At 58.5% G+C, this 24,708-nt stretch overlaps 1 protein-coding gene across 8 annotated transcripts; it reads right to left on the minus strand.

Moving 5' to 3' along the window:
• Nucleotides 1–2,572: 2,572 nt before the first annotated feature.
• On the minus strand, nucleotides 2,573–21,403 carry PCED1A (PC-esterase domain containing 1A). Of its 8 annotated transcripts, none has more exons than XM_043545011.1 (10): nucleotides 21,294–21,403; nucleotides 20,241–20,369; nucleotides 15,009–15,159; nucleotides 14,247–14,326; nucleotides 12,339–12,571; nucleotides 11,322–11,472; nucleotides 8,402–8,648; nucleotides 7,981–8,064; nucleotides 6,958–7,206; nucleotides 2,573–4,068 (listed from the first exon to the last, which is right to left on the minus strand). In XM_043545011.1, exons 3-10 carry the CDS (start codon nucleotides 15,121–15,123, stop codon nucleotides 3,842–3,844), a joined length of 1,386 nt encoding a protein of 461 aa, XP_043400946.1. In that variant the 5' UTR covers nucleotides 15,124–15,159; nucleotides 20,241–20,369; nucleotides 21,294–21,403; the 3' UTR covers nucleotides 2,573–3,841. The 8 variants fall into 8 exon arrangements, with proteins under 8 accessions (XP_043400946.1, XP_037754409.1, XP_037754407.1 ...); XM_037898481.2 differs by having other exon boundaries at nucleotides 6,958–7,173; nucleotides 15,051–15,159; nucleotides 21,294–21,384; XM_037898479.2 differs by having other exon boundaries at nucleotides 6,958–7,173; nucleotides 21,294–21,368.
• Nucleotides 21,404–24,708: the final 3,305 nt, after the last annotated feature.

Raw genomic sequence — 24,708 nt, forward strand, 5'->3', positions numbered from 1 at the left:
TTTCCCAGGCTTGGTGCCAGAGGGACGGGGTAGCTGGCTGGAAAGGGCCCCAGCCCTCACCCTGCAGGTACGAAGCACCTGTTCTCCCACCCTCACTCATTGCCACATGCAGCCGATTGAATTCGCACTGGCCCTTGGGCTGGAGCTCTGCACAAACCCCCCCCCCGGCCCCCGCTTTAGTTCATGCAGGCTATCGGCTGCGCACACGCGTGTGCCAGAGCCCCCTGCTGTACGTGCACGAGGACACACGCAGGCCACAGCAAGCGTACAGGGGGCCAGGCAGGAGTTGCTGGACAAAGGGCTCCTGTTCACGAGCCCCCACCAGGCCCAACCAGCCTCGCCCAGGGTCAAAGGCTGAGTCTGGGCCGGTGTAACCCCCCTGCCTAAGCGGAGAGAGCGCTTGCGGCCAGTGATGGGGTGGGGTAAGTCATGTCTGGGGCAGCGTTTCTAGATGCACCATTAGCCCACCACAGCCAGAAGCTTCTGGAATTGGGTGCGATAGTTCTGGGTGTGCCCAACAGGGCCCCGTGACCAGACGCAGACTCCAGCAGGGCAAGCGGGCAGGGCAGGAGCTTTGCAAAAGGCCCCAGTGGGCTGGGAGAAGCCGAGCCCAGGAGCAGGAGCTTTCCCCAACGCTGAGCCTTTTGCAACAGGGCTTTTTTTAAAAAAACCACTTCTCTGTACTTAACTGAGCGGTTGGTCAATCAGCGAGCTGGCTGGCTACCCGGGACCTCAGCAGGGGACGACGCTCTATGGATCCCAACAAGCAACGGGGAGGAAGATGTTCCTGTGACAGTCAAACTTTCTATTCACACAAAACCCAAGACCCCTGACCCCCCACCCCCGCTCCCTCTGCCGCTCGCTCTCCCCACCCTCGCTCGCTCACTCATTTTCACTGGGCTGGCTCAAGGGGTTGGGGTGTGGGAGGGGGTGAGGGCTCCGGCTGGGGGTGAGGGCCAGGGATGAGGGGTTTGGGGCGCAGGAGGATGCTCCAGGCTGGCATCAAGGGGTTCAGAGGGTGGGAGGGGAAATCAGGGTTGGGATGCAGGAGGGGGTCAGGGGTGCAGTCTCCGAGCGACGCTTACCTCAGGCAGCTCCCGGAAGCAGCAGCGTGTCCCCCCCTCTGGCTCTTATGCGGAGGTGTGGCCAGGAGGTTCTGCAACCAATGGGAGCTGCAGAGCTGGCACTTTGGGCACGAGCAGCACATGGGGTCCCCTGGCTGCCCCTACGCCTAGGAGCGGGGCCATGCCGCTGCTTCCAGGAGCTGCACGGAGCCAAGGCAGGTAGGGAGCCTGCCTTAGCCCTGCTGTGCTGCCGGCTGGACTTTTAACGGCCTGGTCAGCAGTGCTGGCAACCTACTCGGCCGATTGTAGAGATTTGGGGATCAAAGACTAACTGAGACACAGCTGGACCCACTAAGCTTTTGGGAACTCTACATTTCTTCTCACTGGGTTGCTGTAGGGACCGGCCTGTTTAGATTTCATGTTTTCTTTCCTGATGTATCACTGCAGATAATGGATGTAGCTCATAAAGTAGCCATGTTATGGTGTAAAAATGAAGTTATCGTGTTTCTTTGCCATACGATTTTATAAAGTTGGTATTTAATTAAGTTCATTCCCTTCGTTCTTTGAGGACGTGGATGTGGGGAAGTTGGCCCTGTGCAATCCTTGCCAAAAATCCTTAGAGACAATTCCAGGGCTCCGTCCGCGTTTCTAGGGGAGTTGGGGGTTTTTAGGGACTGGAGCAGGGCAGTGAACTCTAGTCCACCCAAAGGTTACACCAGGCTCCCCCCTTGGGTCCGTGAAGTGCCCAGAAAGGAGCCCCGCTAATGCCTTCGTTATCGTTCTGGATTCTTCCCATTCCAGCAGCAGCCCCAGTGCTGGGGGCCGGAGGATGCAGGGGGGTTAGGCCACACACTGCTGGAGGAGCAGCCCCATAGCCCTCCCCACGCACCCAGAGCCGAGGCAGCATGGAAAACTTCCTGCAGGTTTCAGCGTTGCAGCAGGGCCTGGCGGAGCCGAGCTCCAGCCGCGCTAGGGGCTGCAGAGGCACAGCGGGGGGTCGGGCCCATCTTGACAAGGCAGACACCAGGGGGGTCAGGGGGTGACTTGCCCATGGCCCCAGCAGCTGAGAGGCAGAGCTGGGCCTAGAACCCAGGGCCCCTGAGGCCAAGCCCCCAGCACCTCACCCTGGCTCAGCCCAGAGGTGGAAGGGCCATTGTGGGGGACGGAGGGGGAGCGGGATACCACGGCCCATTCAGTCGTGAGCTTTGCAGCAGCTCTGCTGGTGGAGGGGGGCCAGCGGCCCTGTTAGGAGCTGGACCGAGGCCCACGCAGGCCTGCCGAGGGCCAAAGAGCCCTGCCAGGGCCCCTGGGGTGGGTCACCCTGAGCCTGGTTAAGGCGAAGCGCCATTCAGCCTCCCTCCTTGGCACATGGAGCCAGCCCCAAGTTGTCAGCCGAGTCTTTGGCTGCGTGAGCTAACGGAGTAATTCCAGCAGCAGGGTGCAGTAGTAGGTTGTTATCTAATAGGCCAGCCACTGGTGGAAGGACAGATGGACAGAAGGACAGCCTCCACTAGTCAAAGCTTTATTAACAAGTCAACAAACCACACAAGAACACTTGCCTAAAACAGCATTTCCTGTTCAATAACTGCTGTGCCAGCAGCAGGGCCCCCCTGGGCCTGTAAGCAGATGGCCAGGAAGGGACTCAACTCACAGTTATGCTGGTGCAACCTCATCGGCTCAGTGCAGCTGAGCACAGGTCTGGGCCCGCCGGCAAGCCTGGCTGGGGCTAGAGGGCTTTAGTGCACCGAGCCACCAAGGGCTCTGCCCCGCAGCCTGCCAGTGTAAAGCAACCTCAGAGCAGCATGACCTGCCCACCCCCCAGGAAGGGGCACAGGGGGGCTGTAGTGCAGACCCACCTCGTGAAATAACACCCCACGGAGGGGGCTGAAAACAGATCAACGATTAAGGAACATGAGCTAGCCCTGAGAATCCCATGGAGAGCAGGCGAGGCCACCGGCCGGCTCACAGCCATGGCAGTCCGGGGCAGGAAGCCTGGCAGGGGCAAACCACTCCCTGCCCGCCCCGTCTGGGCAGGTTTGTAACAGCAGCGGATGGGGATGGGGGAATTGGACTCAGTGCTGGGGAGAGACTCAGGCTGGACAGACAGACCCCCTGGGCGAGGCCCCAGCAGCCCCAGCCCCTTGGCAGACGGCTGGCGTTCAGCACCTCCCCCAGGTGGCTGCCAATCCTCACCGGCTCCAGCACCTGGCAGGATGGGGCCCTCCGCCCCTCATGGGCCTGGCCTACAGAGCGCTTCCCGGGGCAGTGCCCAGCGCTGCAGTATCCCGGCCCCAGCACGGGGCTGGGACGCTCTGTCTAGACCTGTTCCCAGTGCCGTCACTGGGCACGGCGTGCCATGCTCCCTGAGCTGCCATCCACAGGGAGCCTCCAAGGAAGGGACCCAGCCCGGCCAGCTCTCGGGAAAGGAAACAACCCCACCCTCCCCGCCAGCATCCACCAGTGGAGCCAGCCCGGCTGTGCCCAATAGCAGGGCGTTTGTCCTGAGCCAGAGCACCTGGCAGATCACAGCCCCTTCTCGCCAGGCCCCCGCAGCCCTCTGCCCCCCACCCCAAATACTACATGTAATAACTCAGCCACCTGAGTGGTAGCCGCCTCCCGGCCAGGGCGCCCTCCGACGCCCAGGTGCATCGTCGCGGCACGCACCTGCAGACAGGCAAGCCAGCCCTACCCGAGTCTGTTCAGAGCCGGAGCCGAGCGCCTGGCAGGGAGCCCGCCCGCCCGCCCGCGGGGAGACGCGCCCACTCTGCCAGGGCCCCTCAGTAGCAGCCGTAGTGGGGCCTGTTGTAGGGGGGCCCAGACCTCCATCTCACTGGCTGCCGCCTCATTATGAAGCCGTGGGAGCGCCCGCCGTGGCCTCGCCTGGTCGGGCTCCGGGGGTGCGGAGGGAAGCTGGGTCCTGGGTTTCCTGAGAAGCCGGGGAAGGGCCCCGGGCCCGGAAGAGCGTGCGGTGCGCCCCAGGAAGCTTGAAAGCGGCTGGCAGGACCTAGGGCGAGAAGCAGGGTGTGGGGGGCGAGACGAATCAATCCAGCAGGGTCTGGACAGGAATCAGGGGGGTGGGGGAGGACTCAGGGATCTGCACCAGGCCAATTCTCCAGAGCAATGGGCACCCAGATACACAGCCACCCTCCTGTGCCCCCCCCCCCCCCCCCCCCATCACCCACCCACACACTGCCAGCAGCCACCGGCCCTCACGCCGCCTGGACAGCTGGGCACCGGCAGCTTATTTGAAGTGACACCAGCTCTGTGCCTTTGACAAACCTAACCCCCATTCCGCAGCCAAGTGTCCGGTGATGGGGCTCAGCCCGTCCCCGCGCCCGGGCCCCTCAGAGCAACGCCCCGCTGCAGCAAACCCCGATCAAATCGTCCCAGCAGCAGGGATCACACGCGCAGGACGATCGTCCATGCTCCAGAAGCCGCCAGACTTCGGGTTCGGCTGCAGGTCTCCCAGGGCTTCACCGGCTGAAGCCGGGGCTGAAACGCAGCCAGCTCCTGGGTGCAGCACGGCGGGTGTTTGACGCCGTGGAACGAGGGCTCGGGCTGGCCAGAAAGGCTGCAGAACAAACACGGCTCGAGGGGGCGGGGGTCAGAAGAGGTAGTTACTCTTTCGCAGTTGGGCCAGGAGCCCAGGACAATTCTTGAAACCAGGTGGGGGAGGTAACGTCCTTAATTGGACCAACTTCTGGTGGGGAGAGAGAGGAGCGTTGGCCCTACACAGACAGGTCTGGGCCGGGTGCACAGAGCGTGGGACAGATTGGTTAGGGTCAGTAGTTAACATGTTTCAAGATGAAGTGGCCTGTTAACACCTCTCCAGTCATGGGGGCGAGGGGTGTGTGGGGGGGGAATAAGAGAGGGAAGAAAACAAAAAGAGAGAGAGGCTGGGGACAGGTATAATACCTGGCGGCATGGGCCCCCTGGTGAGGGCTTTACATGCTAATTGCACTTCCTCCTCTCTCCACGGTGGAATGTCAGAGCTAATTTTGATTGGGGGGAGGGATAGCTCAGGGGTTTGCACATTGGCCTGCTAAACCCAGGGTTGTGAGTTCAATCCTTGAGGGGGCCATTCAGGGATCTGGGGCAACTATGGGGGATTGGTCCTGCTTTGAGCAGGGGGTTGGACTAGATGACCTCCTGAGGTCCCTTCCCACCCTGGTATTCTGTGATTCTATGAAAAAGGTGGGGGAGGGAGTAGCAGGGGGAGGGGTTAGGGCATTAACCCTCCCTCCCCCTCCCATGACTGGCAGGGTCTTAGCAGGACACTTCATCTCCAGTGGTGCCTGGAAAGGTGTTAACTAGCTCTGAGGTTCGGAGTCCGTCCACACAGGGGATAACGCCCGCTCAGGCTGGGGGCTGGAAAATGGCTGTATAGACATCAGGGCCAATCTCTGCGACCCTGCAAGTGGGGAGGGCCCCAAGCCCAGCCTCCAGCCTGAGCCGGACCGTCTACACGGCGACGTTTAGCCCCGCACCCTGAGCCCTGCAAGCCACAGTCAGCTGACCCAGACCTCCGGCAAACACGCCCTCTGAGCCCCCGGCCCAGACCGGAGGAGCAGCTCTGCGTAGGTCGAACGCTTGTCTCTCCCCCCCCCCAGAAGCTGGTCCAAAGACAGACATTCCTTCCCACCCTGCAGCTCCCACTCCTGTAAGACGCCGACGTGCCCCTTTCACATCTCGGCAGCCCCTGCGCCGCACTGGGTACAGCGCTGACCCCGGAGGACGAGCGCCCCCCTACTGAATCCCCTGGGGTACCCGTCCCCCATGCAGGACTGGAGGATCTCTGGGTCAGCCCGACCAGCTCAGCCAGACTCCAACCCTGCCCGAGCCAGGCTCCGACCCAGCCGCTCTGGCGCAGGGTTATTCAGACAGCGCCACAGGGCCCGGCTCCAACGCTCTCCCCGTCGGAGCCGCTCTGAGGGAGCCCGGGGACCCGCGCAGGAGGGGAACGAGCGCGACACCGAGGTCTCAGGAGATGCTGCCCACCTGCCCGGTCCCTGGGCTGCTGACCGCGGAGAGACTCCTCTCCTCCATCGAGCCACGCAGCAGAGGGAGCAGTCGGGGAGAGGGGAAGGGGCCGGCAGGGGCCAGGACACAGTCCGGAGCAGGCAGGGAGGAGATTGAAGGCTCACAGGCGAGCGTGAGAAGCAGCACAGGGCAGGAAGGCGGCAGCAGACCCGCGAAGACGAGGAGCGGGAGAGCGGCCAGGGCAGGGATACACGGTCACAGCCGTAAGGAACATGGGAACGGCCCCATCGGATCAGACTCACGGCCCAGCCCAGGCAGCCAGTGACCAGCTGCTTCACAGGAAGGTACAAGAAATCCCAGAAGGCCCAGTTGTGAACCTGCCCCCCAGGGGCATTTCCTCCCAGGTCTGGGAGCGTCAGGGCTGGCTTGGACCCCAAGCAGGAGGATTTAGACCCCCTCTCTAATCCTCTGGAGCGTAACTGCAGCGATTCTGTACGTCCCAGGTCCAGTCACCTCTGGAATGCTACTAAGCTCTTGGCCTGAGTCACGTCATGTGGCAGAGAGTCCCACAGATCAGTCACTGTCTATTTTGTTGAGCGTCCTCCTAGGGTTTGGCTGCCGCAGGGTGGGAGGGAAGCCACGCCAGAGCCAGGAAGTCTGCACCGGACAGGCGATGAAGGAGCAGGGCAAGGAGAGGCAAGAGCAGTGGGAAAGGTCACAGAGGAGACAGGCGGAGCGGAGCAGCGACCTCCAGAGGCAGCAGCAGAGAGAGGTGTCCAGGCCAGACCGAACAGGAGTGGGGTGAGAGATTGAGGCAGGAAGTCGTGAGTGCCAGGGGCCCCCGCAAGTGAGAATCCCCCAGGGCCAGGTGCACCAAGGGGGATGTGGCAGGAGCGTGGGACCGAGGACCTACCCTCCGCACTGAATCCGGGGCAGTTGTCGAAGCTGATGTATCCGGAGAGGGGCGTGCCAGGCCCCGCATCGCTGGGGAGGAAGGGGGAGTCTTCCTGGAAAATGGGATCCTTGGAGGGGCAGCAGAAGTCAAAGAGGGGCCGGGGAGCCGGAGGGGGCAGCGGGCAGGCGCTGGGCGGGGGCGTCCAGGACAGGCAGCTGCTGTCCCACTCGGGCCCTGCAGAGTCAGAGACGTGACCGAGCGCGGACCCTGGGGAGGTCCCGGGCAGAAGGGTTGAGAGCCTTTGACGAGGACGAGGGCTCCAGTGTGGGGGGCCGCGGGGGGAGAAGGGTCAGAAGGAGCCATTTGAGACCAGGGCCAAGTTCGGGTCGGCTCATTCCCCCCAGGCTGGTAGCACCGGCAGCTCCGAGAGCAGGGCCCCGCGACGGCGCTCCCGGGGCTCCGAGCCCCTCGGCCCCCCTCAGCTCTCGGGGGGCAGCGGCCCCTGGAGACTGCGCCCCGGGGCCGTGCAATGCGTTGGCCGCATGCGCCCCCTGCTGGCTCTTGGCAGCAGCGACCGACACGGGCACTGTTCCCAAAGCCCCCCTGGCACGACCTGGGTGCTGTGGGTGGCAGTAGGGAGCTGGGGGTGGGGGGCTGAGGAGAGGAGCTGGGGGCTACCACCATGTCCCCCCCCGCCGCCCCCGCAGGGGCCTCGTCAGTGTCAGTCACGCCGGGGCCTGGCCGGGCTCGGCTGGCTGGCTGGCTGGCGCTCCAGGGCACGGCCACGGGCACACACTGACGAGCGCGGGGAAGGTGCCCAACCCCCCTCGGCAGCACTACGCTCAGCCAGCTCCCCTTGGGGGGCCACAGGGCTGTCGGCCACAGGAGAGAGGCGGCCAAAGCCTGGCTGAGGAGGGGGCTGGGAGCCGGCAACAGGCCACCCCCTAAGTGGACGGGGGTCCCTTCCCCAGCCGCCCCCCCCGCGCGGTTGCCCAACCTAAGGAGGTGCCCACAGCCCCTGCCCACCACCAAGATCTTTACCCCAGGGGCAGGGCGGAGCAGCGTGGGGCGCCGGGCAGGGGGCGGGCTGCGAGCCCCACTCCAGAGCATTTGCCTGAAAGCAACCTGAAGAAAGGGAAAAGCAGATCCATCAGCAGCGCGGCCGTCTCCCACCCCCCGTCTCCCACCCCCTCTTGCTGCAGCATGCCCACCCCCACTCCCTCCTCCCCACGCCCACCCTCACCCCCTCCCGTCGCTGCACATCCGCTCCCCCACCCCCCTGCCACAGCACGTCCACCCCCCTCACATCCCAGCCCCCGCAGCGGCACCCCCCCGTCTCCCCCCCACATCTCTCCCCCCTTGCTCCAGCACGCCCACCCCCTCCCCCCATCTCCCACCCCCCGCAGCGGCATCCCCCCCGTCTCCCACCCCCCGCAGCGGCATCCCCCGCTCCCCCACTCACCGCCCTGGGGTCTCCTCTCCGGGATCTCGACGCCCCAGGCGTCGGCCACGTGGGCCAGCAGCAGGTGGGTGATCCTGCGGTGGGCAGCCCGGCTCCAGTGGACGCCGTCCCCCCGGCGGTGGTGCGCATCCCAGCGGAAATAGTAGTGCAGGTCCAGCACGTCGAAGTGGTGGCTGCTGGCCAGGACGGCCCCGTAGAAGTTGCCCTCGATCACACTGTGGGGCAGCTTCTTGCCTCGGTGCTGCAGCTGGGGGCAGAGAAAGGAGCCGCTGGGCCAGGCCAGCGGGGCTCCCGCAGACGGGGAGGGCCATGCTCCAGGGACCCGGCCCCACGAGAACACCTCGCTCCTGGGGATGGTACAAGACAGCAGGACGGCCTGGCAGACACAGCCATTCCTGGGGGCGCAGGGCCTCTTTGCCAGTAGCTGCAGGCAGGGACAGGGGGTGCTAGGGCCCAGCCCAGAGCTACCACCCCTTTCCAGCCTGCTGCCTAGCAAGGGGGGCAGCCCAGCTGGGGGCTTTTCCTGCCTGGGCCTGTTTAGGTTTAACCCCTTGAGTCCTTGGCACTCGCCTGTCCGTGCAGGCTGAGGCTCGGGAATGCAGGAAGAAGAGAATGCTGATCAGAGCAGGCTATTTTCTGCAGCAGGGCCAGGTAGCCAGTGGCAAGGAGAATGGGAAAAGTTAACGGTAGCTTAGGTACAAGTGATCATGACTTGATCACATTTATAAGGTGCAAACAGAATAAAGTCCAGGCCAGTAACATATCTCTGGTGGCTGAATAGGGCCAATTTCAGCAAAAACAAACATGAGGCAAATCAGCTGAGAGGAAGAATTTAATCATGAGAACGTGAATGATCACTGGGGGAATTGTTTAAGAATTAGATGTCCCAAAAGCCACAATCAAGGAAGAAGTATGTGCTGGTTAAAAAACTGACCTGGGTTTAAAGTGGAAGTGAAGACAGCTAGAAAACAAAATTAAAAAGGAATACGTAACAAATGGAAGAAAAGGGAAATTGATAATAATGAACATAAATCAAAAGATAGGAATTGTAGAAAATTGATAAGGGAAGCCAAGGGACACAATGTGAACTCTATGGCCAGCAGAGTTAAGAAGAGTAAAAAGGAGTTTCTTAAATATTAAGAACAAAAAGAATCTTAACAATGGTATTGGTCCATTATTAGATGGAAATGGTGTTATGCAGAAATAATGCAGAAAAGGCAAACATGTTCAATAAACATTTCTATTCTGTATGGGGGGGGGGGCAGGGAAACAGACAATATAAAGTTAGACATTTTAAAATCAGCAGGTACAGATAACTTGCATCCAAGAGTTTTAAAAGGAGCTGACTGAGGCACTTGCTGATCTGTTAATATTGATTTTTAGTAAGTCTTGGCATACTGGGGAAGTTCCAAAAGAAAGCTAATGTGCCAGTGTGTAAAAAGGTTACCAGGATGACCCAAGTAATTATAGGCCTGTCAGTCTGACATCGATCCCAGGTAAGATAACGGAGCAGCTGACATGGGACTTGATTAATAAAGAATTAAAAGAAGATAATGCAATTAACGTGACTCAACATAGGATCTGTTTCAGAGTAACAGCCGTGTCTTTTTGCGAACATAGGATCTATTTTCCTTTAGCCTATCAGACTAACTAGATCTCTTTGAGGAGATACCAAGTTTCAGTAATAGAGTTGATATAATATACTTAGAATTCTCCAGAATGTTTGATTTCCTACTGCACAAAATTGTGATTAAAAAATTAGAATAATATAAAATGAACATGGCATACATGAAATGGATTAAAAACTGGCTAACTGATAGGTCTCAACGTGTAATTGTAAATAGGGAATCCTCATCCCTGTGGGATCGGTTCTTGGCCCTACTCTATTAACATTTTTATCAATGATCTGAAAGAAAACAAAATCTTCATCGAGAAAGTTTGCAGCTAGCACAACAAGTGGGGGACTGGGGAATAATGCCGAGGACAGGTCACTGATCCAGAGCAATCTGCTTCACATAGTCAACTGGGCACAAGCAAACAATGTGTGTTTTAATGTGGCTAAATGTAAACGTGTACATCTAGGAGCAAAGAACGCACGCCGTACGTACAGGACAGGGGATTCGATCCAGTGACTCTGAAAAACACTTGGGGGCTAATCAGCGGAACAGGAGCTCCCCGTGCGACGCTGGGGCCAAAGAGCTAACGTGATCGTGGGATGCATGAACAGAGGAATCTCAAGTAGGAATTGAGAGGTGATTTTCCCTCTGTATTTGGCACTGGGGCGACCATTGCTGGGATCCCTGTATCCAGTTCTGGTGCCCACAATTCAGGACGGATGTTGATAAATTGGAGAGGGGTCAGAGAAGAGCCAGGAGAATGATTAAAAAGTTAGAAAACCTAGGCTCAGCGTGGGGGGAAGTGGGGGGAATTTCTCTGGCCTGTGCCAGACAGGCCAGACTAGATGATCTAATGTCCCTTCTACCCTTAAGCTCCATGAACCTCTGGCTCGGAGATTTCAGAGTAGGAAATCAGTGAGAGCTGATGAGGCCTGTTTCCATCCGCTCCCGCCCTGTCAGCAGAGGCCCAGCCAGTACGAGGCACGGCAAGGCCAGGCTGACGGGAACCCCTCACCCCCCACAGCAGCTAGGCAGCCTGCAGCTCTCGGCCGCAGGAGACAGAGGGTTAACTATGGAGCTGTGACTAGGATTTCAGACAAGGCCTGTCCCAGGAGGGTGCCCTGCGGGGGCTGTGTGACCGGAGGGGTGTGCCCGCGTGGGCTGGAGAGCGGTGCAGCCGGGGGTACCGGCCCCGGTAGCTAGCCCTGCCCCTGGGCTCAGCACTTTATCCCAGTCCCAGCCGCACATCCCCCAGAGCCAGCGAGCAGCACTGGGGTCCGGGGCGAAGCTGCAGTTCACGTTACCTCTGGGGTGAGGAAGCCCCCGATGATTTTGTGGCCCACGGGCATCGTCATGTTCCACACCAGGAGGCAGGCATGGGGCAGCACCTTGTCCAGGCGGTTAAAGGCCTTCTCCAGATTCACCCGGTACTGCTTCATGGACTTGGGGCCGTACCTGCAGGGCAGCAGAGCAGACAGAAGTCATGGCCCTCGGGACTGACACGGGGCCGGATCCATCTGGCCCCCACGAGGAGCAGCACTGGGCAAAGGCAGGAGCCTGTCGGCCAGCCGCTGTGCGGAAACGGCTCTATGGGCGAGGCTGGCCAGGCAGGCGTTTCTGCACCGAGATGCCACCATCGGCCAGGGGCAGGGAGGGGAGGTTGCCCCACCATCCCCCAGCGTGGGACATGGAGTTTGCGGGGCAAGAGGGAAGCTGGGGCCCGCTCGCTGTCTGTGCCCCTCTGAGACCCGCTCCCCCAGCTGTGAGACACCTCACCCCCCGAGTAGAGCCCGCGAGTGGCACCCACGAGGTGCTCAGACACCATGGGCACGGGCCAACAGCCAGAGCAGAATGCCCATGCGGGACCGAGCTCCCTCCTCTTGGGCAGGCGGCAGGTCGGCAGCCCCGTCACTAGCCGAGCCAACGCCCTCCTGGCTCGCTCACCGGGCTTGCCCAGATCTCTCAGACTGGACTGGACTAAGTAACGCTGCTGGCTGCACACGCACAAGAGGGACAGAGCCCGGCTGGCCCCACGGAGTGAAAAGCAGGAACGTCTGTGTCCGTGGGGCAGGCTCCCACAACACAGGGGCTTTTAGTAAACCAGCTGCCATGTGCCTACATGCCCAGCACTGCCTTGGCTGGACGGACTCGGAACCGCTGATTTGTGCCTCATGGGCCCTGTACTGCCAGCAGAGAGTCTCCGTTATCTACACTGGCCGGGCTGTGGCAGCCGGAGGGGCTCGGCTCTCTCCCATGTGCAGCCCCATGTGACCCCGCAGAGGCCCGAGTTCTCCTGCCAGGGCGGGGGTAGCACCGGGTACCTGCTCACGTCCCACAAGCAGGAGTTGATGATGACGACGTCGGGCTGCGGCCCAGCCTGGAAGTCGGCCAGGATGCTCTCCATGTAGTCGGAGTAGACACGGGTGACGAAGTAGAAGCGCACCAGGTGATGGTCCGTGCGGTACTGCCGCACCTCCTTGTAGTGGGTGCCGTTGGTCAGCTCGCCCAGCGTGCCGCCCTCCACCAGGCAGTCGTTCTCAAAGGTCAGCTCCCCCTGGCGGAGACGGGGCGCCGAGAGCCCTCAGCGACGCGGCCCCCGAGCCCGCCTACTGCCCGCACCGGGAGCCCTGCGCCGATACCGGATCGACAGCCACGGCAAAGCGGCCGCACGTCGGGCCGCCGCTCGCGGGAGCCAGCGCTCTCCGGCGTGGCCGTGCCACCCCAGCCCTGCCCACGGGGATGGGCACCAGGCTCACCAGCAGCCGTCCCTGGTCACCCTAGTGCGTGCAAGTCTGGGTGTGCGAGCCGCTTGCATGCACTAGCGCGAGCAGGGACAGCAGCTGGTGAGCCAGGTGCCCGCCCCAGGGGACGGGGCTGGGGGCGGCACCGCCAGGCAGGAGGAGCTGCCCGCACAGGGCGCTGGCTCCTGCGAGCGGCTGCCCGACGTGCTGCTCCAGCTCCCGGTACAGCCCTGCAGCTCCGCGGACACCCACATCTGCGGACATCAATCCTGTGTGTGCGCAGGGCTCTACCCAGGGGAGCGATGCCCTCTCGTGCCCACTGCCTGGCTAGCACCCTCGGAGGTCGTCCTCTGCCCTCCCATCCCCGAGAACTGCGCCCAGCCACGGCCTGCAGCCTTCCCGTGAGCTAGGGAGTGACCCGAGGCCTCTTCTGGGCACAGAGGAGCTGAGCTGGCCCAGGGCACACAGCAAGCCAGGGCAAGGGCTGGGGTTGGATCCCAGAGCCCCAGCTCCAGCCCAGTGCTGGTCTACCACAGAGCCTTGCCTCCCCCTGGACTCAAATGACAACACTAGGGCCTGTAGGCGCGTGCCCTTCCGGCCCCTCCCAGTAGCCGAGCCCCACCCCAGGCCAGGCAGCTCCCGGCCCCTTCTCAAGGCCCCACCCCAGCACCGCGGGACATCACCACTTTTACCCTCCCTCTGGACGGCTGCAGGGGCTGAGCACCAGCCGGGGGAGCGCAGTGGGACGATGCTATTCCCAACACCAGCCAGCAGGGGGCACTCACGTGGCAAGACATCCCCCAATTCTACACGTGAACCACGGATGGGAGGCGCGGAGGGGGGTGCGCCAGGCCCAGGACTGTTCTGCTTCTTCGGTTACATCTGGGTTTCAAAGCCTCCCACCGGAAACAAGAAACCCTCCTCCCCCGTCAAGCCACAGTGCTACTAGACGACACAGCTGGCTCAGACCCAACAAGCCCTAGCTGCTTCCCCCTGTGCTGAGCCGGACCCGGAGCCAGGACCGCGCCGTCTGCAGGCCTTTGGGAGGGCACCGGCTTGGAGCCAGAGAACATCAGGGTCGGCAGGGACCTCAGGAGGTTCTAGTCCAACCCCTGCTCAAAGCAGGACCAACCCCAGCTAAATCCTCCCAGCCAGGGCTTTGTCAAGCCGGACCTTAAAAACCTCTAAGGAAGGAGGCTTGTCTGGCTACTGGCCACCAGGCAACCAGATTGGTTTTCTCCACCTCTCTTTATGCAGCAGCAGCCACCCAAACTGGTTGTCTCAGCTGTGCCCACAGAGGGGGAGCACACACCAGAGCTGACTGCCCCAGAAGCGACGGCTGTCGGGGGCGCAAGGCCCAGCAGGGGGCACCCAAGGGCACGGACCCCGGATTGGAGAAGCGCCCCGGAGACCTGGCTGCTGCGTGTGGTTTAGTTCCCCCGCCCTGTGGGACAGAGGTTGGCTGCTCCGGATCCGCGGGCTCAGTACCTTGGCTTTCAGCTGGGCCTGGCTGAGGAGAGCATCCTTCTGCAAAAGCAACACCAGGTCCTTGTAAACCGATCGCTGGACTGCAGGGGGAAAATGGAGACAGAGGTAGCCCGGGGTCGCCTGTCTTTGGGGGAGCAACATCTTCGCCTCTTGGGCGCTAACGCAAGGACCAGCCCCGGGTCTCGTTCGGGGCGGGGTGGAAGAGGCCCTTGCTCAGAATGGGACGTGTCTGTGCCGGCCAGGTGCGCTTGGTGGGCTGCGGCTGGGGGGGCAGATGTCAGGAACGAGACGACATGCCAGCTGCCGTGCTGGGGGTGGGCAGGGCGGTCGTGCTGCACGGACGCTGCGGGTGGGGGTGCAAGGGCAGCGCTGCGTAGCGGAGACACGGGTCCAGCTCACCCAGCGTAGGGAACAACCCCCCCTCCCCAGGCCAGCTTCAATTACGGAGTGGGGCCAGAACGACAGGGCACCCAGAGGGAAGTCAGAGAAATCCATTCTGCTCACTGCAGGGCTCAAACTCCCTGCCCCCCGCCCCAGGAGGCGAGTTCAGAGGCCTGGCTGCCCTTCGCCTTTCCCCAGCCAGTCCTGCCGCGGAAGGGGGTTACCCCACGCAGCCGCTCTGTCTGCGCAAGCCAGGGCAAACCCACGGTAGCTGGCGAGGCAGAGAGCCCCGCTGGGGCTGCAGGGAGGAAAACCCACTTTGGACGTGGAGCCAAAGACAACTCGGCTCTACCGTGGCCGAGAGGGGTTGAGGGAACCCACCCCCCGCGCTGGGGGGCTCCGGCGTCCCTTCGGCTGACTCACTGGAATCCCCCACGACCACCACGAACTTGTTGTGCAGCAGCTGCCGGACTTCGTGCGTGACGAAAGTGACCATGGCTCGGCAGGCGGCCGCTCCCCAGCAAGCAGAGCCCTGCTCAGCGAAGGAGAGAGAAGAGACTGAGGCCTGCATCCTCCTCCACCCACGCTGGGAGCGGCCTCCGCACCCCCTGGAAAACTCCCACAGGCTGCCCGCACGCTGCCCCCGCCGCCAGGAGGGCAGCACAGGGAGGCCAGACACGGAGCTGTCAGCCAGGATCAGGTGCAGTGTCAACAGCAGCTGTTGGGCTTGTGGTTTGTGTGACTATGACGTGTTTTCAGGTCACGTTTCCCCCAAACCCTTTGTACTTCTGCTAAGAGAAAAATGTCTGGACCATCCTCCCAGCATGCTTTGCACTTGGGCCCAGCAAGCGGGTAAGCTGCGGGGACCCCTCTTCCCGGTACCCGGTCAGGGACAAGGCCGGTGTTACGTGAAGGCTTCGCAAACTGCGTGCTGGGCCACGGTGCAACATGCCACGGCTGGATGGGACACAATGGCAGAGCGACAGGGTAAAATATTTGGTCCTGTCGAAGCCTGGCCCCATACTCCCGGTACCAAGGGAGAGCGAGCACACGACGCCTCTACGTTTGGCAGACTCGTGGAAAACGTCATTCAAAACAAGAGAAGAAACTGGCAAGAACAGGTACGGAAATCGTAGGTTCCCTCGTGAACGTTGTAAAAACTGGGGCATGAGGAAAGAAGTCAGCCCATCGGTTCAGAGCGGCTTCGAGCTGCTCTGTGCTGGTCTAGCTTTGTCGCCGGTTCGTTAATCCAAGCTGAACACTAACAGAGCCACACAAAGCAAGTTCTCGCGGGACTCCAGGCCCTGGGCACTGACCCAGCGAGGCCGGACGGACCCTCTCCGCCTGGAGACCAGGGGAACCCAGGCAGTGGATTCGGAGTCGGACTCTGCTTTGTGCCCTGCGCTGAGACACGCCGCGTAGCGTGGGACACCCCCTGGCACTGGGGCAAAGGATGAACAAGGCGCAGAGCCAGGGTGAATGGGGCCTTTAATTACCCAGCTGCCCTGCTTGTTTTCCACTGGCTCCTCCACCCATTCCGGGACGGCCCATTAAAGCCCAGCCCCTTAGACACCCTCTGGCCCGGGGTCGGGTGTTGGCAGCAGCCACCTCAAAGCTTGCCATGGCCCAGCGTTCCCACCTCTGCACCATGGAGCACTGGGCCGGACGTGCAGATATTGAACCACGCAGACCCTGCCCGGCGCCGACCCGGGCCGGCCCCTGGAAGGCTGATGGGAAAGAAGGAGCTTTTCAGCTCCGCTTCGGCCTTGCAGCTGTTCCAGGGAGAGCCGTGAAGCGGGCAGGGGGCAGAGGAGTGGGGCTACACCCCTTCTGGCTCCTTTAGCCTGGAGCAAAGGCCCAGCTGGAGTCTCTGGTTTATACAGCAATGCCAGAGAGAAATCCGGGCTCCAGTGTGCCAGGTGCTGTACAAAGAGGCAGGCCTGGCCCCCCGGAACTCCCGTTCTGAGCAAAGGGAGAGCGTGAGGGACTGCTCTGCAGATGAGAGCTGAGGGAGGGCCAAGGTCCCAGGGGAGTCTGTGGACATGCTGGGAACTCCCTGACTGGAACGGGCTATGCTGCCAACAGGCCCATAACTGCGTCGAGCCTGGGCTTTGCCGGCACAGCTCCAGCGTTTCTCTCTCCCGCCTCCCCCCACATTCCTAGCAGACATCGCTGTGCCAGAGAAACCGCTGCCCTGCAGCCCAGGCCCTACCCACCAAGGCCATCCTCCCCCTCGGCAGGACTTGTTTTGGTCCTGGGCGTGATTTTAACATTAGACCAGCCTGCCCTGTTTTTACGGGCGAGGGGTTACAGGACACCGACCCACCTGTGAATCCCAGTCAAGTAGGGGAAGGGGGGTGGGATTCAGGCTGTTAACACCCATGTAGTCACATGCTGCAGAGGAAGAGAGCCCTTGGGAAGGGTTCAGCAGCTCCAGCCCCTCTGGTCACCCCCCGGAGTTCCTCTCTGCAGATCGACTCCTGCTCTTTCCACTCCGTTTGTGCTACGTTGGTTAGGGACGCGCTCACCTATGGGTATCGTTACACCAATGCCTTGCACTGCTGTAACGATACTGGGAGGAAAGGTCCTTACACTAGTGTGGCTTCTTCCCTTTCCCACCTGGGACTAAGTACACCGGTAAAAGCCCTTTTATACTGGCAGGACTGCCTCAGAGCTAGGGGGCTGGGCTGCTTGAACTGGGCCAGGAGAGGTGGAGCCACTTCCGCAGACAAGCGCCCAGGTACGAAAAACAGAACAGGGGCAAAAAAACGTACACACCTTTCCAGCTTCTCTCCATCACCAAGACACAAAGCACACGGCCCGGGGTGAAATACTGGCCTACAGCAGTCCCAGGGCAAAACTCACTGGGGCCCGGCTTTCTCCCATAGTATTTTTCCTTTGTAGGTTTAGTTTAGCAAAAGTTTGGGATGCTACACTTGTACCTGCCTTCCCCACCACCGCCGCCTTTCCCCCTCGGGTTAGACAGGGCCCTAACTGGGCACTTTTGAGAGACTGATTTCAATTTCTGGGAGAGAAAAGCTAAGAACTATGTTATTGCAACATTAGATCTGAGTGGGGAAACACAAGTGTTCGGGTTCCTACAGCAATCCTAACTAGACTGCATTGTAGCCCTTCGTGTGGGTTTAAGTTACTCTTGGCCCACCCCAGGGCGGGGGTCTACACTGCAGTGGTCTGGGTAGGGTCAGCCGCCAGATCAGCTCCAGGAGAGAGGCTAGCAGGACACCACCCTGCCCTTTCTTTAACCAATATTTTTATTAGCCAGCCAGGCAAACGCCCACCCCCCTCCCAGCAGGGCACAGAGAAATAATGAGACGTGACCAGCACTTGCGTTACTTACAGTATTCCCCATCCCAGACAGTTCCTAGGTGGTTGTCAGTAGGTTGATCACACTTTTCCTGGCTAGGCATATTCATGTGTCTTGGCCCCTTTTCCTTATCTAAGCTTCCACACTCATATCTCTGGGGGGGTCACCACACTGTTAATTGGTTACCTATTTACCTCATTACCTTTTGTCAATTAGTTGCCATGATATTTCTATAGTATCCCCGCTGTTGACACCTGTACGTTTGGTTATACGTATTCCTTAGACTCATCCTCAACTGCCAATAGTGACTAGCCCTCACCTTCAGCCCCCAACTGAAACCTCTCCAGCGCATCATCAAGGATCACAACCTATCCTGAAAAATGATCCCTCCCACTCACAGATCTTGGGAGACAGGCCAGTCCTCACCTACAGACAGCCCCCCAACCTGAAGCAAATACTCTCCAGCAACCACACACCACACAACAGAACCACTAACCCAGGAACCTATCCTTGCCACAAAGCCCGTTGCCAACTGTGCCCACATATCTATTCAGGGGACACCATCACAGGGCCTAATCATATCAGCCACACGATCAGAGGCTCATTCACCTGCACATCTACCAATGTGGTATATGCCATCATGTGCCAGCAATGCCCCTCTGCCATGTACATTGGTCAAACTGGACAGTCTCTATGCAAAAGAATCAATGGACACAAATCGGACATCAGGAATCATAACATTCAAAAACCGGTAGGAAAACACTTCAACCCCTCTGGCCACTCAGTAACAGATTTAAAGGTGGCAATTTTGCAACAGAAAAGCTTCAAAACCAGACTCCAAGGAGAAACTGCTGAGCTTGAATTAATCTGCAAACGAGATCCCATTAACTTGGGTTTGAAGAGAGACTGGGAGTGGCTGGGTCATTCCACATATTGAATCTATTTCCCCATGTTAAGTATCCTCCCACCTTCTGGTCAACTGTCTGAATGGGCCATCCTGATGATCACGACAAAAGGGGTTTTTTTCCTCCTGCTGATAATAGCTCATCTTAACTAATTAGCCTCTTACTCCACCTTTTCCTGTTCTCTGTATGTGTATAATCTTCTTACTGTATGTTCCATTCTATGCATCCGATGAAGTGGGCTCTAGTCCATGAAAGCTTATGCTCAAATAAATGTGTTAGTCTCTAAGGTGCCACAAAAAGAATAGGAGGACTTGTGGCACCTTAGAGACTAACACATTTATTTGAGCATGAGCTTTCGTGAGCTACAGCTCTCCTGTTCTTTTTGCGGATACAAACTAACATGGCTGCTACTCTGAACCCTTTACTTGTGGTTTCAAACTTCCTATCAGTCAACTCTCTTATGACTAGTCTCCAAGGTGCCACAAGTACTCCTCTCTTTTTTTCTTTTTTCTTTTGTTTAATTTGTGGCTTCCTGTCACCTACCCATCAGTTCCTCATGCCAAACTAATCCTAAATCGTAATTAGTTATGCTCAGCAAACTACCTTGTAGAACATAAGAACGGCCATACAGGGCCAGACCAAAGGTCCATCTAGCCTAGTGTCCTGTCTTCTGACTGTGGCCAATGCCAGGTGCTTCAGAGGGAATGAACAGAACAGGGAATCATCACGTGATCCATCCCCTGTCATCTACGTGTCTTGGGAAGGTGGGATCTGTCCTTGCATTACAGCATGAACCAACCTTATAAGGAAGACTACACCATCATATACAGACAGCATCTTCTATTCCTCTTTATTTGGCTGCATAGCTCCAGCTTACTGTGAAATGCCCGAGTATATTCAAAGACATGCCCATGAACTTGTCCACTGCAGGACTGAGCTTTGAATTGCAACACTAACAGCTTTGCACGGGCTTGCGTTAAATGAGACAGAAGCCCTCTCCTACTCTCCACCACCATGGCTACCGCTGGCTCAGCCAGAGCTTTCGGAGACCGTACTCCTAGTGTAGACAGGGCTAAACCAAGGGCAAGCATTTCCATTAGCTTAAAAGCCGCAATTGTGACGCAACGGCTACCTTTAGGTCTCCCTGCCTCCTGGCAAGGGGCATGGGGGCTCATCCCCGCAGGAAGAGGGTTTGGTGCCTTAGTTTTTTAAGCCCTTCTCTGAACTGGCACCAAAGCAGGGAGGAGCCCCCCCAGGCCTGCACTTGGCTCTCTCGCTTTCCTTCAGACCCTTCACCCAGCCAGTCACTCACTGCCAGGAAGTGCCCACCCAAGAGTCACTCCTGTGACCAGCTGTGAAAATATCTGGAAGTGAAGCAATTACCTCCAGTGCGCCCACCTTCCCGAGCAAGCAGCCTGGGTGCCGGGACAGGGCTCTGGCCTTTTGCTAGTAGTTACAGGGCAGCCACAGGCGAGCAGTGTCGGTCTCCGGCGGGTGGCCAGTCACATGGGGCTATTCAGGGATTAAAGGGGCATCAGTCAGAAAAACAAACCCCACCTCTACCTGCGGCTGCTGCCAAGGTCCCCAGCCAGGAGGCCTGGGCTCAGGGGTAACAGCCTAACTCCCCCAGCGCTCGCCCTGGCCCTGCTGAAGGAGGATTCAGGCCCGTGGGAGCCCTACCATGGCCAGGGCTGGAAGAGGTGAGAGGCAAACACGTGTATCCCGCCCCGAGGGAGCTCTTTCCTTCGCTGCGTGCGGGTCCCTCACACGCAGCAACAAAGGGAGGGCGAAGAGCTGTCCGTGTCCAAACCCGGCAGCCGCGGCTGGGCGAGGAGGGGGAGCTAACCTCTCGGGGTTGGGGGGCTGACCCCCTCCAGCGGGGTCCCTTTAACCCCACCTGTGGCGGCCGCCTGCTGTGAGCGGAGGGGCAGCGCCTGCCCCAGGTGACGCCCGGCCCTGCCCCGGCAGGTCAGACCCCAGGAAACACCCCCTGGGAGCTGGGCGTCGAACAAGACCGAGCCCTTCGACAACCAGCGCCGGGGACGCCGCCGCCCGCTCCTGGGAGGCAGCCGCCCCTGCGCCGCGCCGGGAGACTCCGCTCCGCGCCCGCGGTCACTCGGGCCCATGCCGCCGCCGGACCGTTCAGCCCCAGACCCGAACCGCCCCCCTGCAGGCCCCGCAGCCAGCAGTGCCGGGGGGGGCCGGGAAGAGGCTGAGCGGACCAGGCGACTCCCCCTGCCCGAGCCGAGGGACGCGCAGGCTGCGAGTTCCAGCCGCCCGGGACCGGGAGCCCGCCGCAGCCCCGCGGGTTCGAGCCGCGTCACCCCGGATCCACACCAGCCCGGGGAGGGGGGGGTCGTGCCCGTGTTCACCCCCCATTGCACAAGGGTGACCCGGGGGCGCTGCCGCCCGGAGCCCGCGCGCTTGTCCCCGTACCTGCCCCCGGCGCCGAGCCCGCCTGCCCGCGGGGCGCATGGCTGGGCAGCCAGCCCGGCCGTCCCGCGTCCCGCTCGGCCGCTGCGCCTGGCCCGGCTCGCCCCCTCCGCGCTGCGCTTTCCTGCCCGCGCCCCGCCCCGCCCCAGGGGTGGGGGGCGGCCGCGCAGCTGGGCGCTGGGGGGGCGGGGGGGCAGAGGCTGCCGCTGCAGAGGAGAAGGCTCTCGGGACAGCAGCAGTGCCGAGTGTGGGGGGCTGGTGATGGGGGGGGGGGCAGAGGTCAGCTGGAGCGAGACACCCCCCCACCCCCCCCCCCCGGAAAGTCTGAGCCCACACTGGAGCATTTAATTTCAGAAAGGGGAACTACACAAAAATGCAGAGGTTAGTGAAACAGAAATTAAAAGGTGCCCTGCCAAAAGTGAAATCCCTGCAGGCTGCATGGAAACTTTAAAGACACCATAATAGAAGCTCAGCTTAAATGTATACCCCCATTTAAAAACGTAAGAGCGGCCAGAGTGGGTCAGACCAAGGGGCCATCCAGCCCAATGTCCTCTGCCGACAGTGGCCAGCGCCAGGTGCCCCAGAGGGAGTGAACCTAACAGATCATGACCTAGTGAACTCTCCTACCATCCATCTCCACCCTCTGACAAACAGAGGATAGGGACACCATTTCTTACCCACCCTGGCTAATAGCCATGAATGGACTTAACCTCCATGAATTTATCCAGCTCTCTTTTAAACCCTGTTATAGTCCTAGCGCTCACAACCTCCTCAGGCAAGGAGTTCCAGAGGTTGACTGTGCGCTGAGTGAAGAAGAACTTCCTTTGATTTTTTTTAAACCTGCTGCCCATTAATTTCATTTGGTAGCCCCTCGTTCTTATCTTATGGGAAGAAGTCAATAACTTTCCCTTATTCACTTTCTCCACACCACTCATGATTTTATAGACCTCTATCCTATCCCCCCTTAGTCTCCTCTTTTCCAAGCTGAAAAGTTCTAGCCTCTTTAATCTCTCCTCATATGGGACCTGTTCCAAACCCCTCATCATTTTAGTTGCCCTTCGCTGAACCTTTTCTAATGCCAGTATATCTTTTTTGAGATGAGGGGACCACATCTGTACGCAGTATTCAAGCTGTGGGCGTACCATGGATTTATATAAGGGCAATAAGATATTCTCCGTCTTATTCTCTATCCCTTTTTTAATGATTCCTAACATCCCCTTTGCTTTTTTGACAGCCGCTGCACACTGCATGGATGTCTTCAGAGAACTCTCCACGATGACTCCAAGATCTTTCTCCTGATTTGTTGTAGCTAAATTACCCCCCATCATATTGTATGTATAATTGGGGTTATTTTTCCAATGTGCATTACTTTACATTTATCCACATTACATTTCATTTGCCATTTTGTTGCCCAATCACTTAGTTTTGTGAGATCCTTTTGAAGTTCTTCACAGTCTGCTTTGGTCTTAACTATCTTGAGCAGTTTAGTATCGTCTGCAAACTTTGCCACCTCACTGTTTACCCCTTTCTCCAGATCATTTATGAATACGTTGAATAGGATTGGTCCTAGGACTGACCCTTGGGGACCACCACTAAGTTACCCTTCTCCATTCTGCAAATTTACCATTTATTCCTACCCTTTGTTTCTTCTCTTTTAACCCGTTCTCAATCCATGAAAGGATCTTCTCTCTTATCCCTGACAACTTAATTTACGTAAGAGCCTTTGGTGAGGGACCTTGTCAAAGGCTCTCTGGAAATCTAAGTCCACTATGTCCACGGGATCCCCCTAGTCCACATGTTTGTTGACCCCCTCAAAGAACTTTAACAGATCAGTAAGACACGATCTCCCTTTACAGAAACCATGTTGACTTTTGCCCAACAATTTATGTTCTTCTATGTGTCTGACAATTTTATTCTTTACCGTTGTTTCAACAATTTGCCCGGTACGGACGTTAGACTTACCAGTCTGTAATTGCCAGGATCACCTCTAGAGCTCTTCTTGAATATTGGCGTTACATTAGCTATCCTCCAGTCATTGGGTACAGAAGCCGATTTAAAGGACAGGTTACAAACCATAGTTAATAGTTCCGCAATTTCACATTTGAGTTCTTTCAGAACTCTTGGGTGAATGCCATCTGGGCCCGGTGACTTTTTCCTGTTAAGTTTATCAATTAATTCCAAAGCCTTCTCTAATGACACTTCAATCTAACCAAAAAAGAGCCACCGTGGTTAAACAACAGTAAAAGAAGCAGTGAGAGGCAAAAAGGCATCCTTTAAAAAGTGGATAGCAGGGGTGCTGAGAGCCATTGAACCCAACTGTAAACCCTGTATGTGATGGAAACCACTTCCAGCCAGAGGATGTGGCAGGCCCCCTAGATCCAGCCCCCATGCACTGGCCCCCACTGTGCCAGCCTTCTCACAGGGAGATGCAGCCGTTTCCCCCCCCCCCCCCCCCGCTGCTTATATAAGAACATAAGAATGGCCAGACTGGGTCAGACCAAAGGTCCATCTAGCCCAGGATCCTGCCTTCCGACAGTGGCCAGTGCCAGGTGCCCCAAAGGGAACGAACATACAGGTTATCGTCAAGTGATCCATTCCCTGTCACCATTCCCAGCTTCTGGCAGATAGAGGCTAGGGACACCATCCCTGCCCATCCTGGCTAATAGCCATTGATGGACCTATTCTCTATGAACATATCCTCCAGGAATCTATCTAGCTCCCCATTGAACCCCGTTATAGTCTTGGCCTTCACAGCACCCCCTGGCAAGGAGTTCCAGAGGTTGACAGTGCATTGCATGAAAAAATACTTTCTTGTGTGTGTTTTAAACCTGCTGCCTATTAATTTCATTTGGTGGCCCCTTGTTCTTGTGTTATGAGAAGGAGTAAATAACACTTCCTTATCTACTTTCTCTACAGTTCCGGGGCTATTAGCCATGAGCCCAGTTGACCCAGAGGTGAGCCGCCACCAGACTATCTGCCTTAGCAAACAAAATCACTTAATCAAAAGCACCCTGCTATGCAGAAAGGGGTATAAATTCTCTCCCTCCCCCTGCTCCTATTGTTTGTGAAAGACATGGAGTGGAGAAAGCCTTATCAGAGCTTTCAGTGCTGGTTAGCTGGGAAGCAGAGAGAATTCAAGGCCATCCAAAAATAAATCCAGATAGGACACGCTAGGTCTGGGGTAGTGTAGATTCACAGTAAGCGCACAAGCTGGCAGGAGACAACACACACACACACACACACACACACACACACGTTATACTGTTTTGACCAGGGTCCCCACTGTTGGGGAACAATTATCAAGGCCCTAAAATAAAGCACCCCTCAAAATGCAACAGGTAAACTTACTAACAAGATTTATTTTACTAATTTATAAGTGTGATGCTAGAACTTTGAGTAAAAATCCCCTGAAAATCCA

This window comes from Chelonia mydas, chromosome 4 (assembly GCF_015237465.2).
Source record: "Chelonia mydas isolate rCheMyd1 chromosome 4, rCheMyd1.pri.v2, whole genome shotgun sequence".
In the NCBI taxonomy this organism is placed as follows: domain Eukaryota; kingdom Metazoa; phylum Chordata; order Testudines; family Cheloniidae; genus Chelonia; species Chelonia mydas.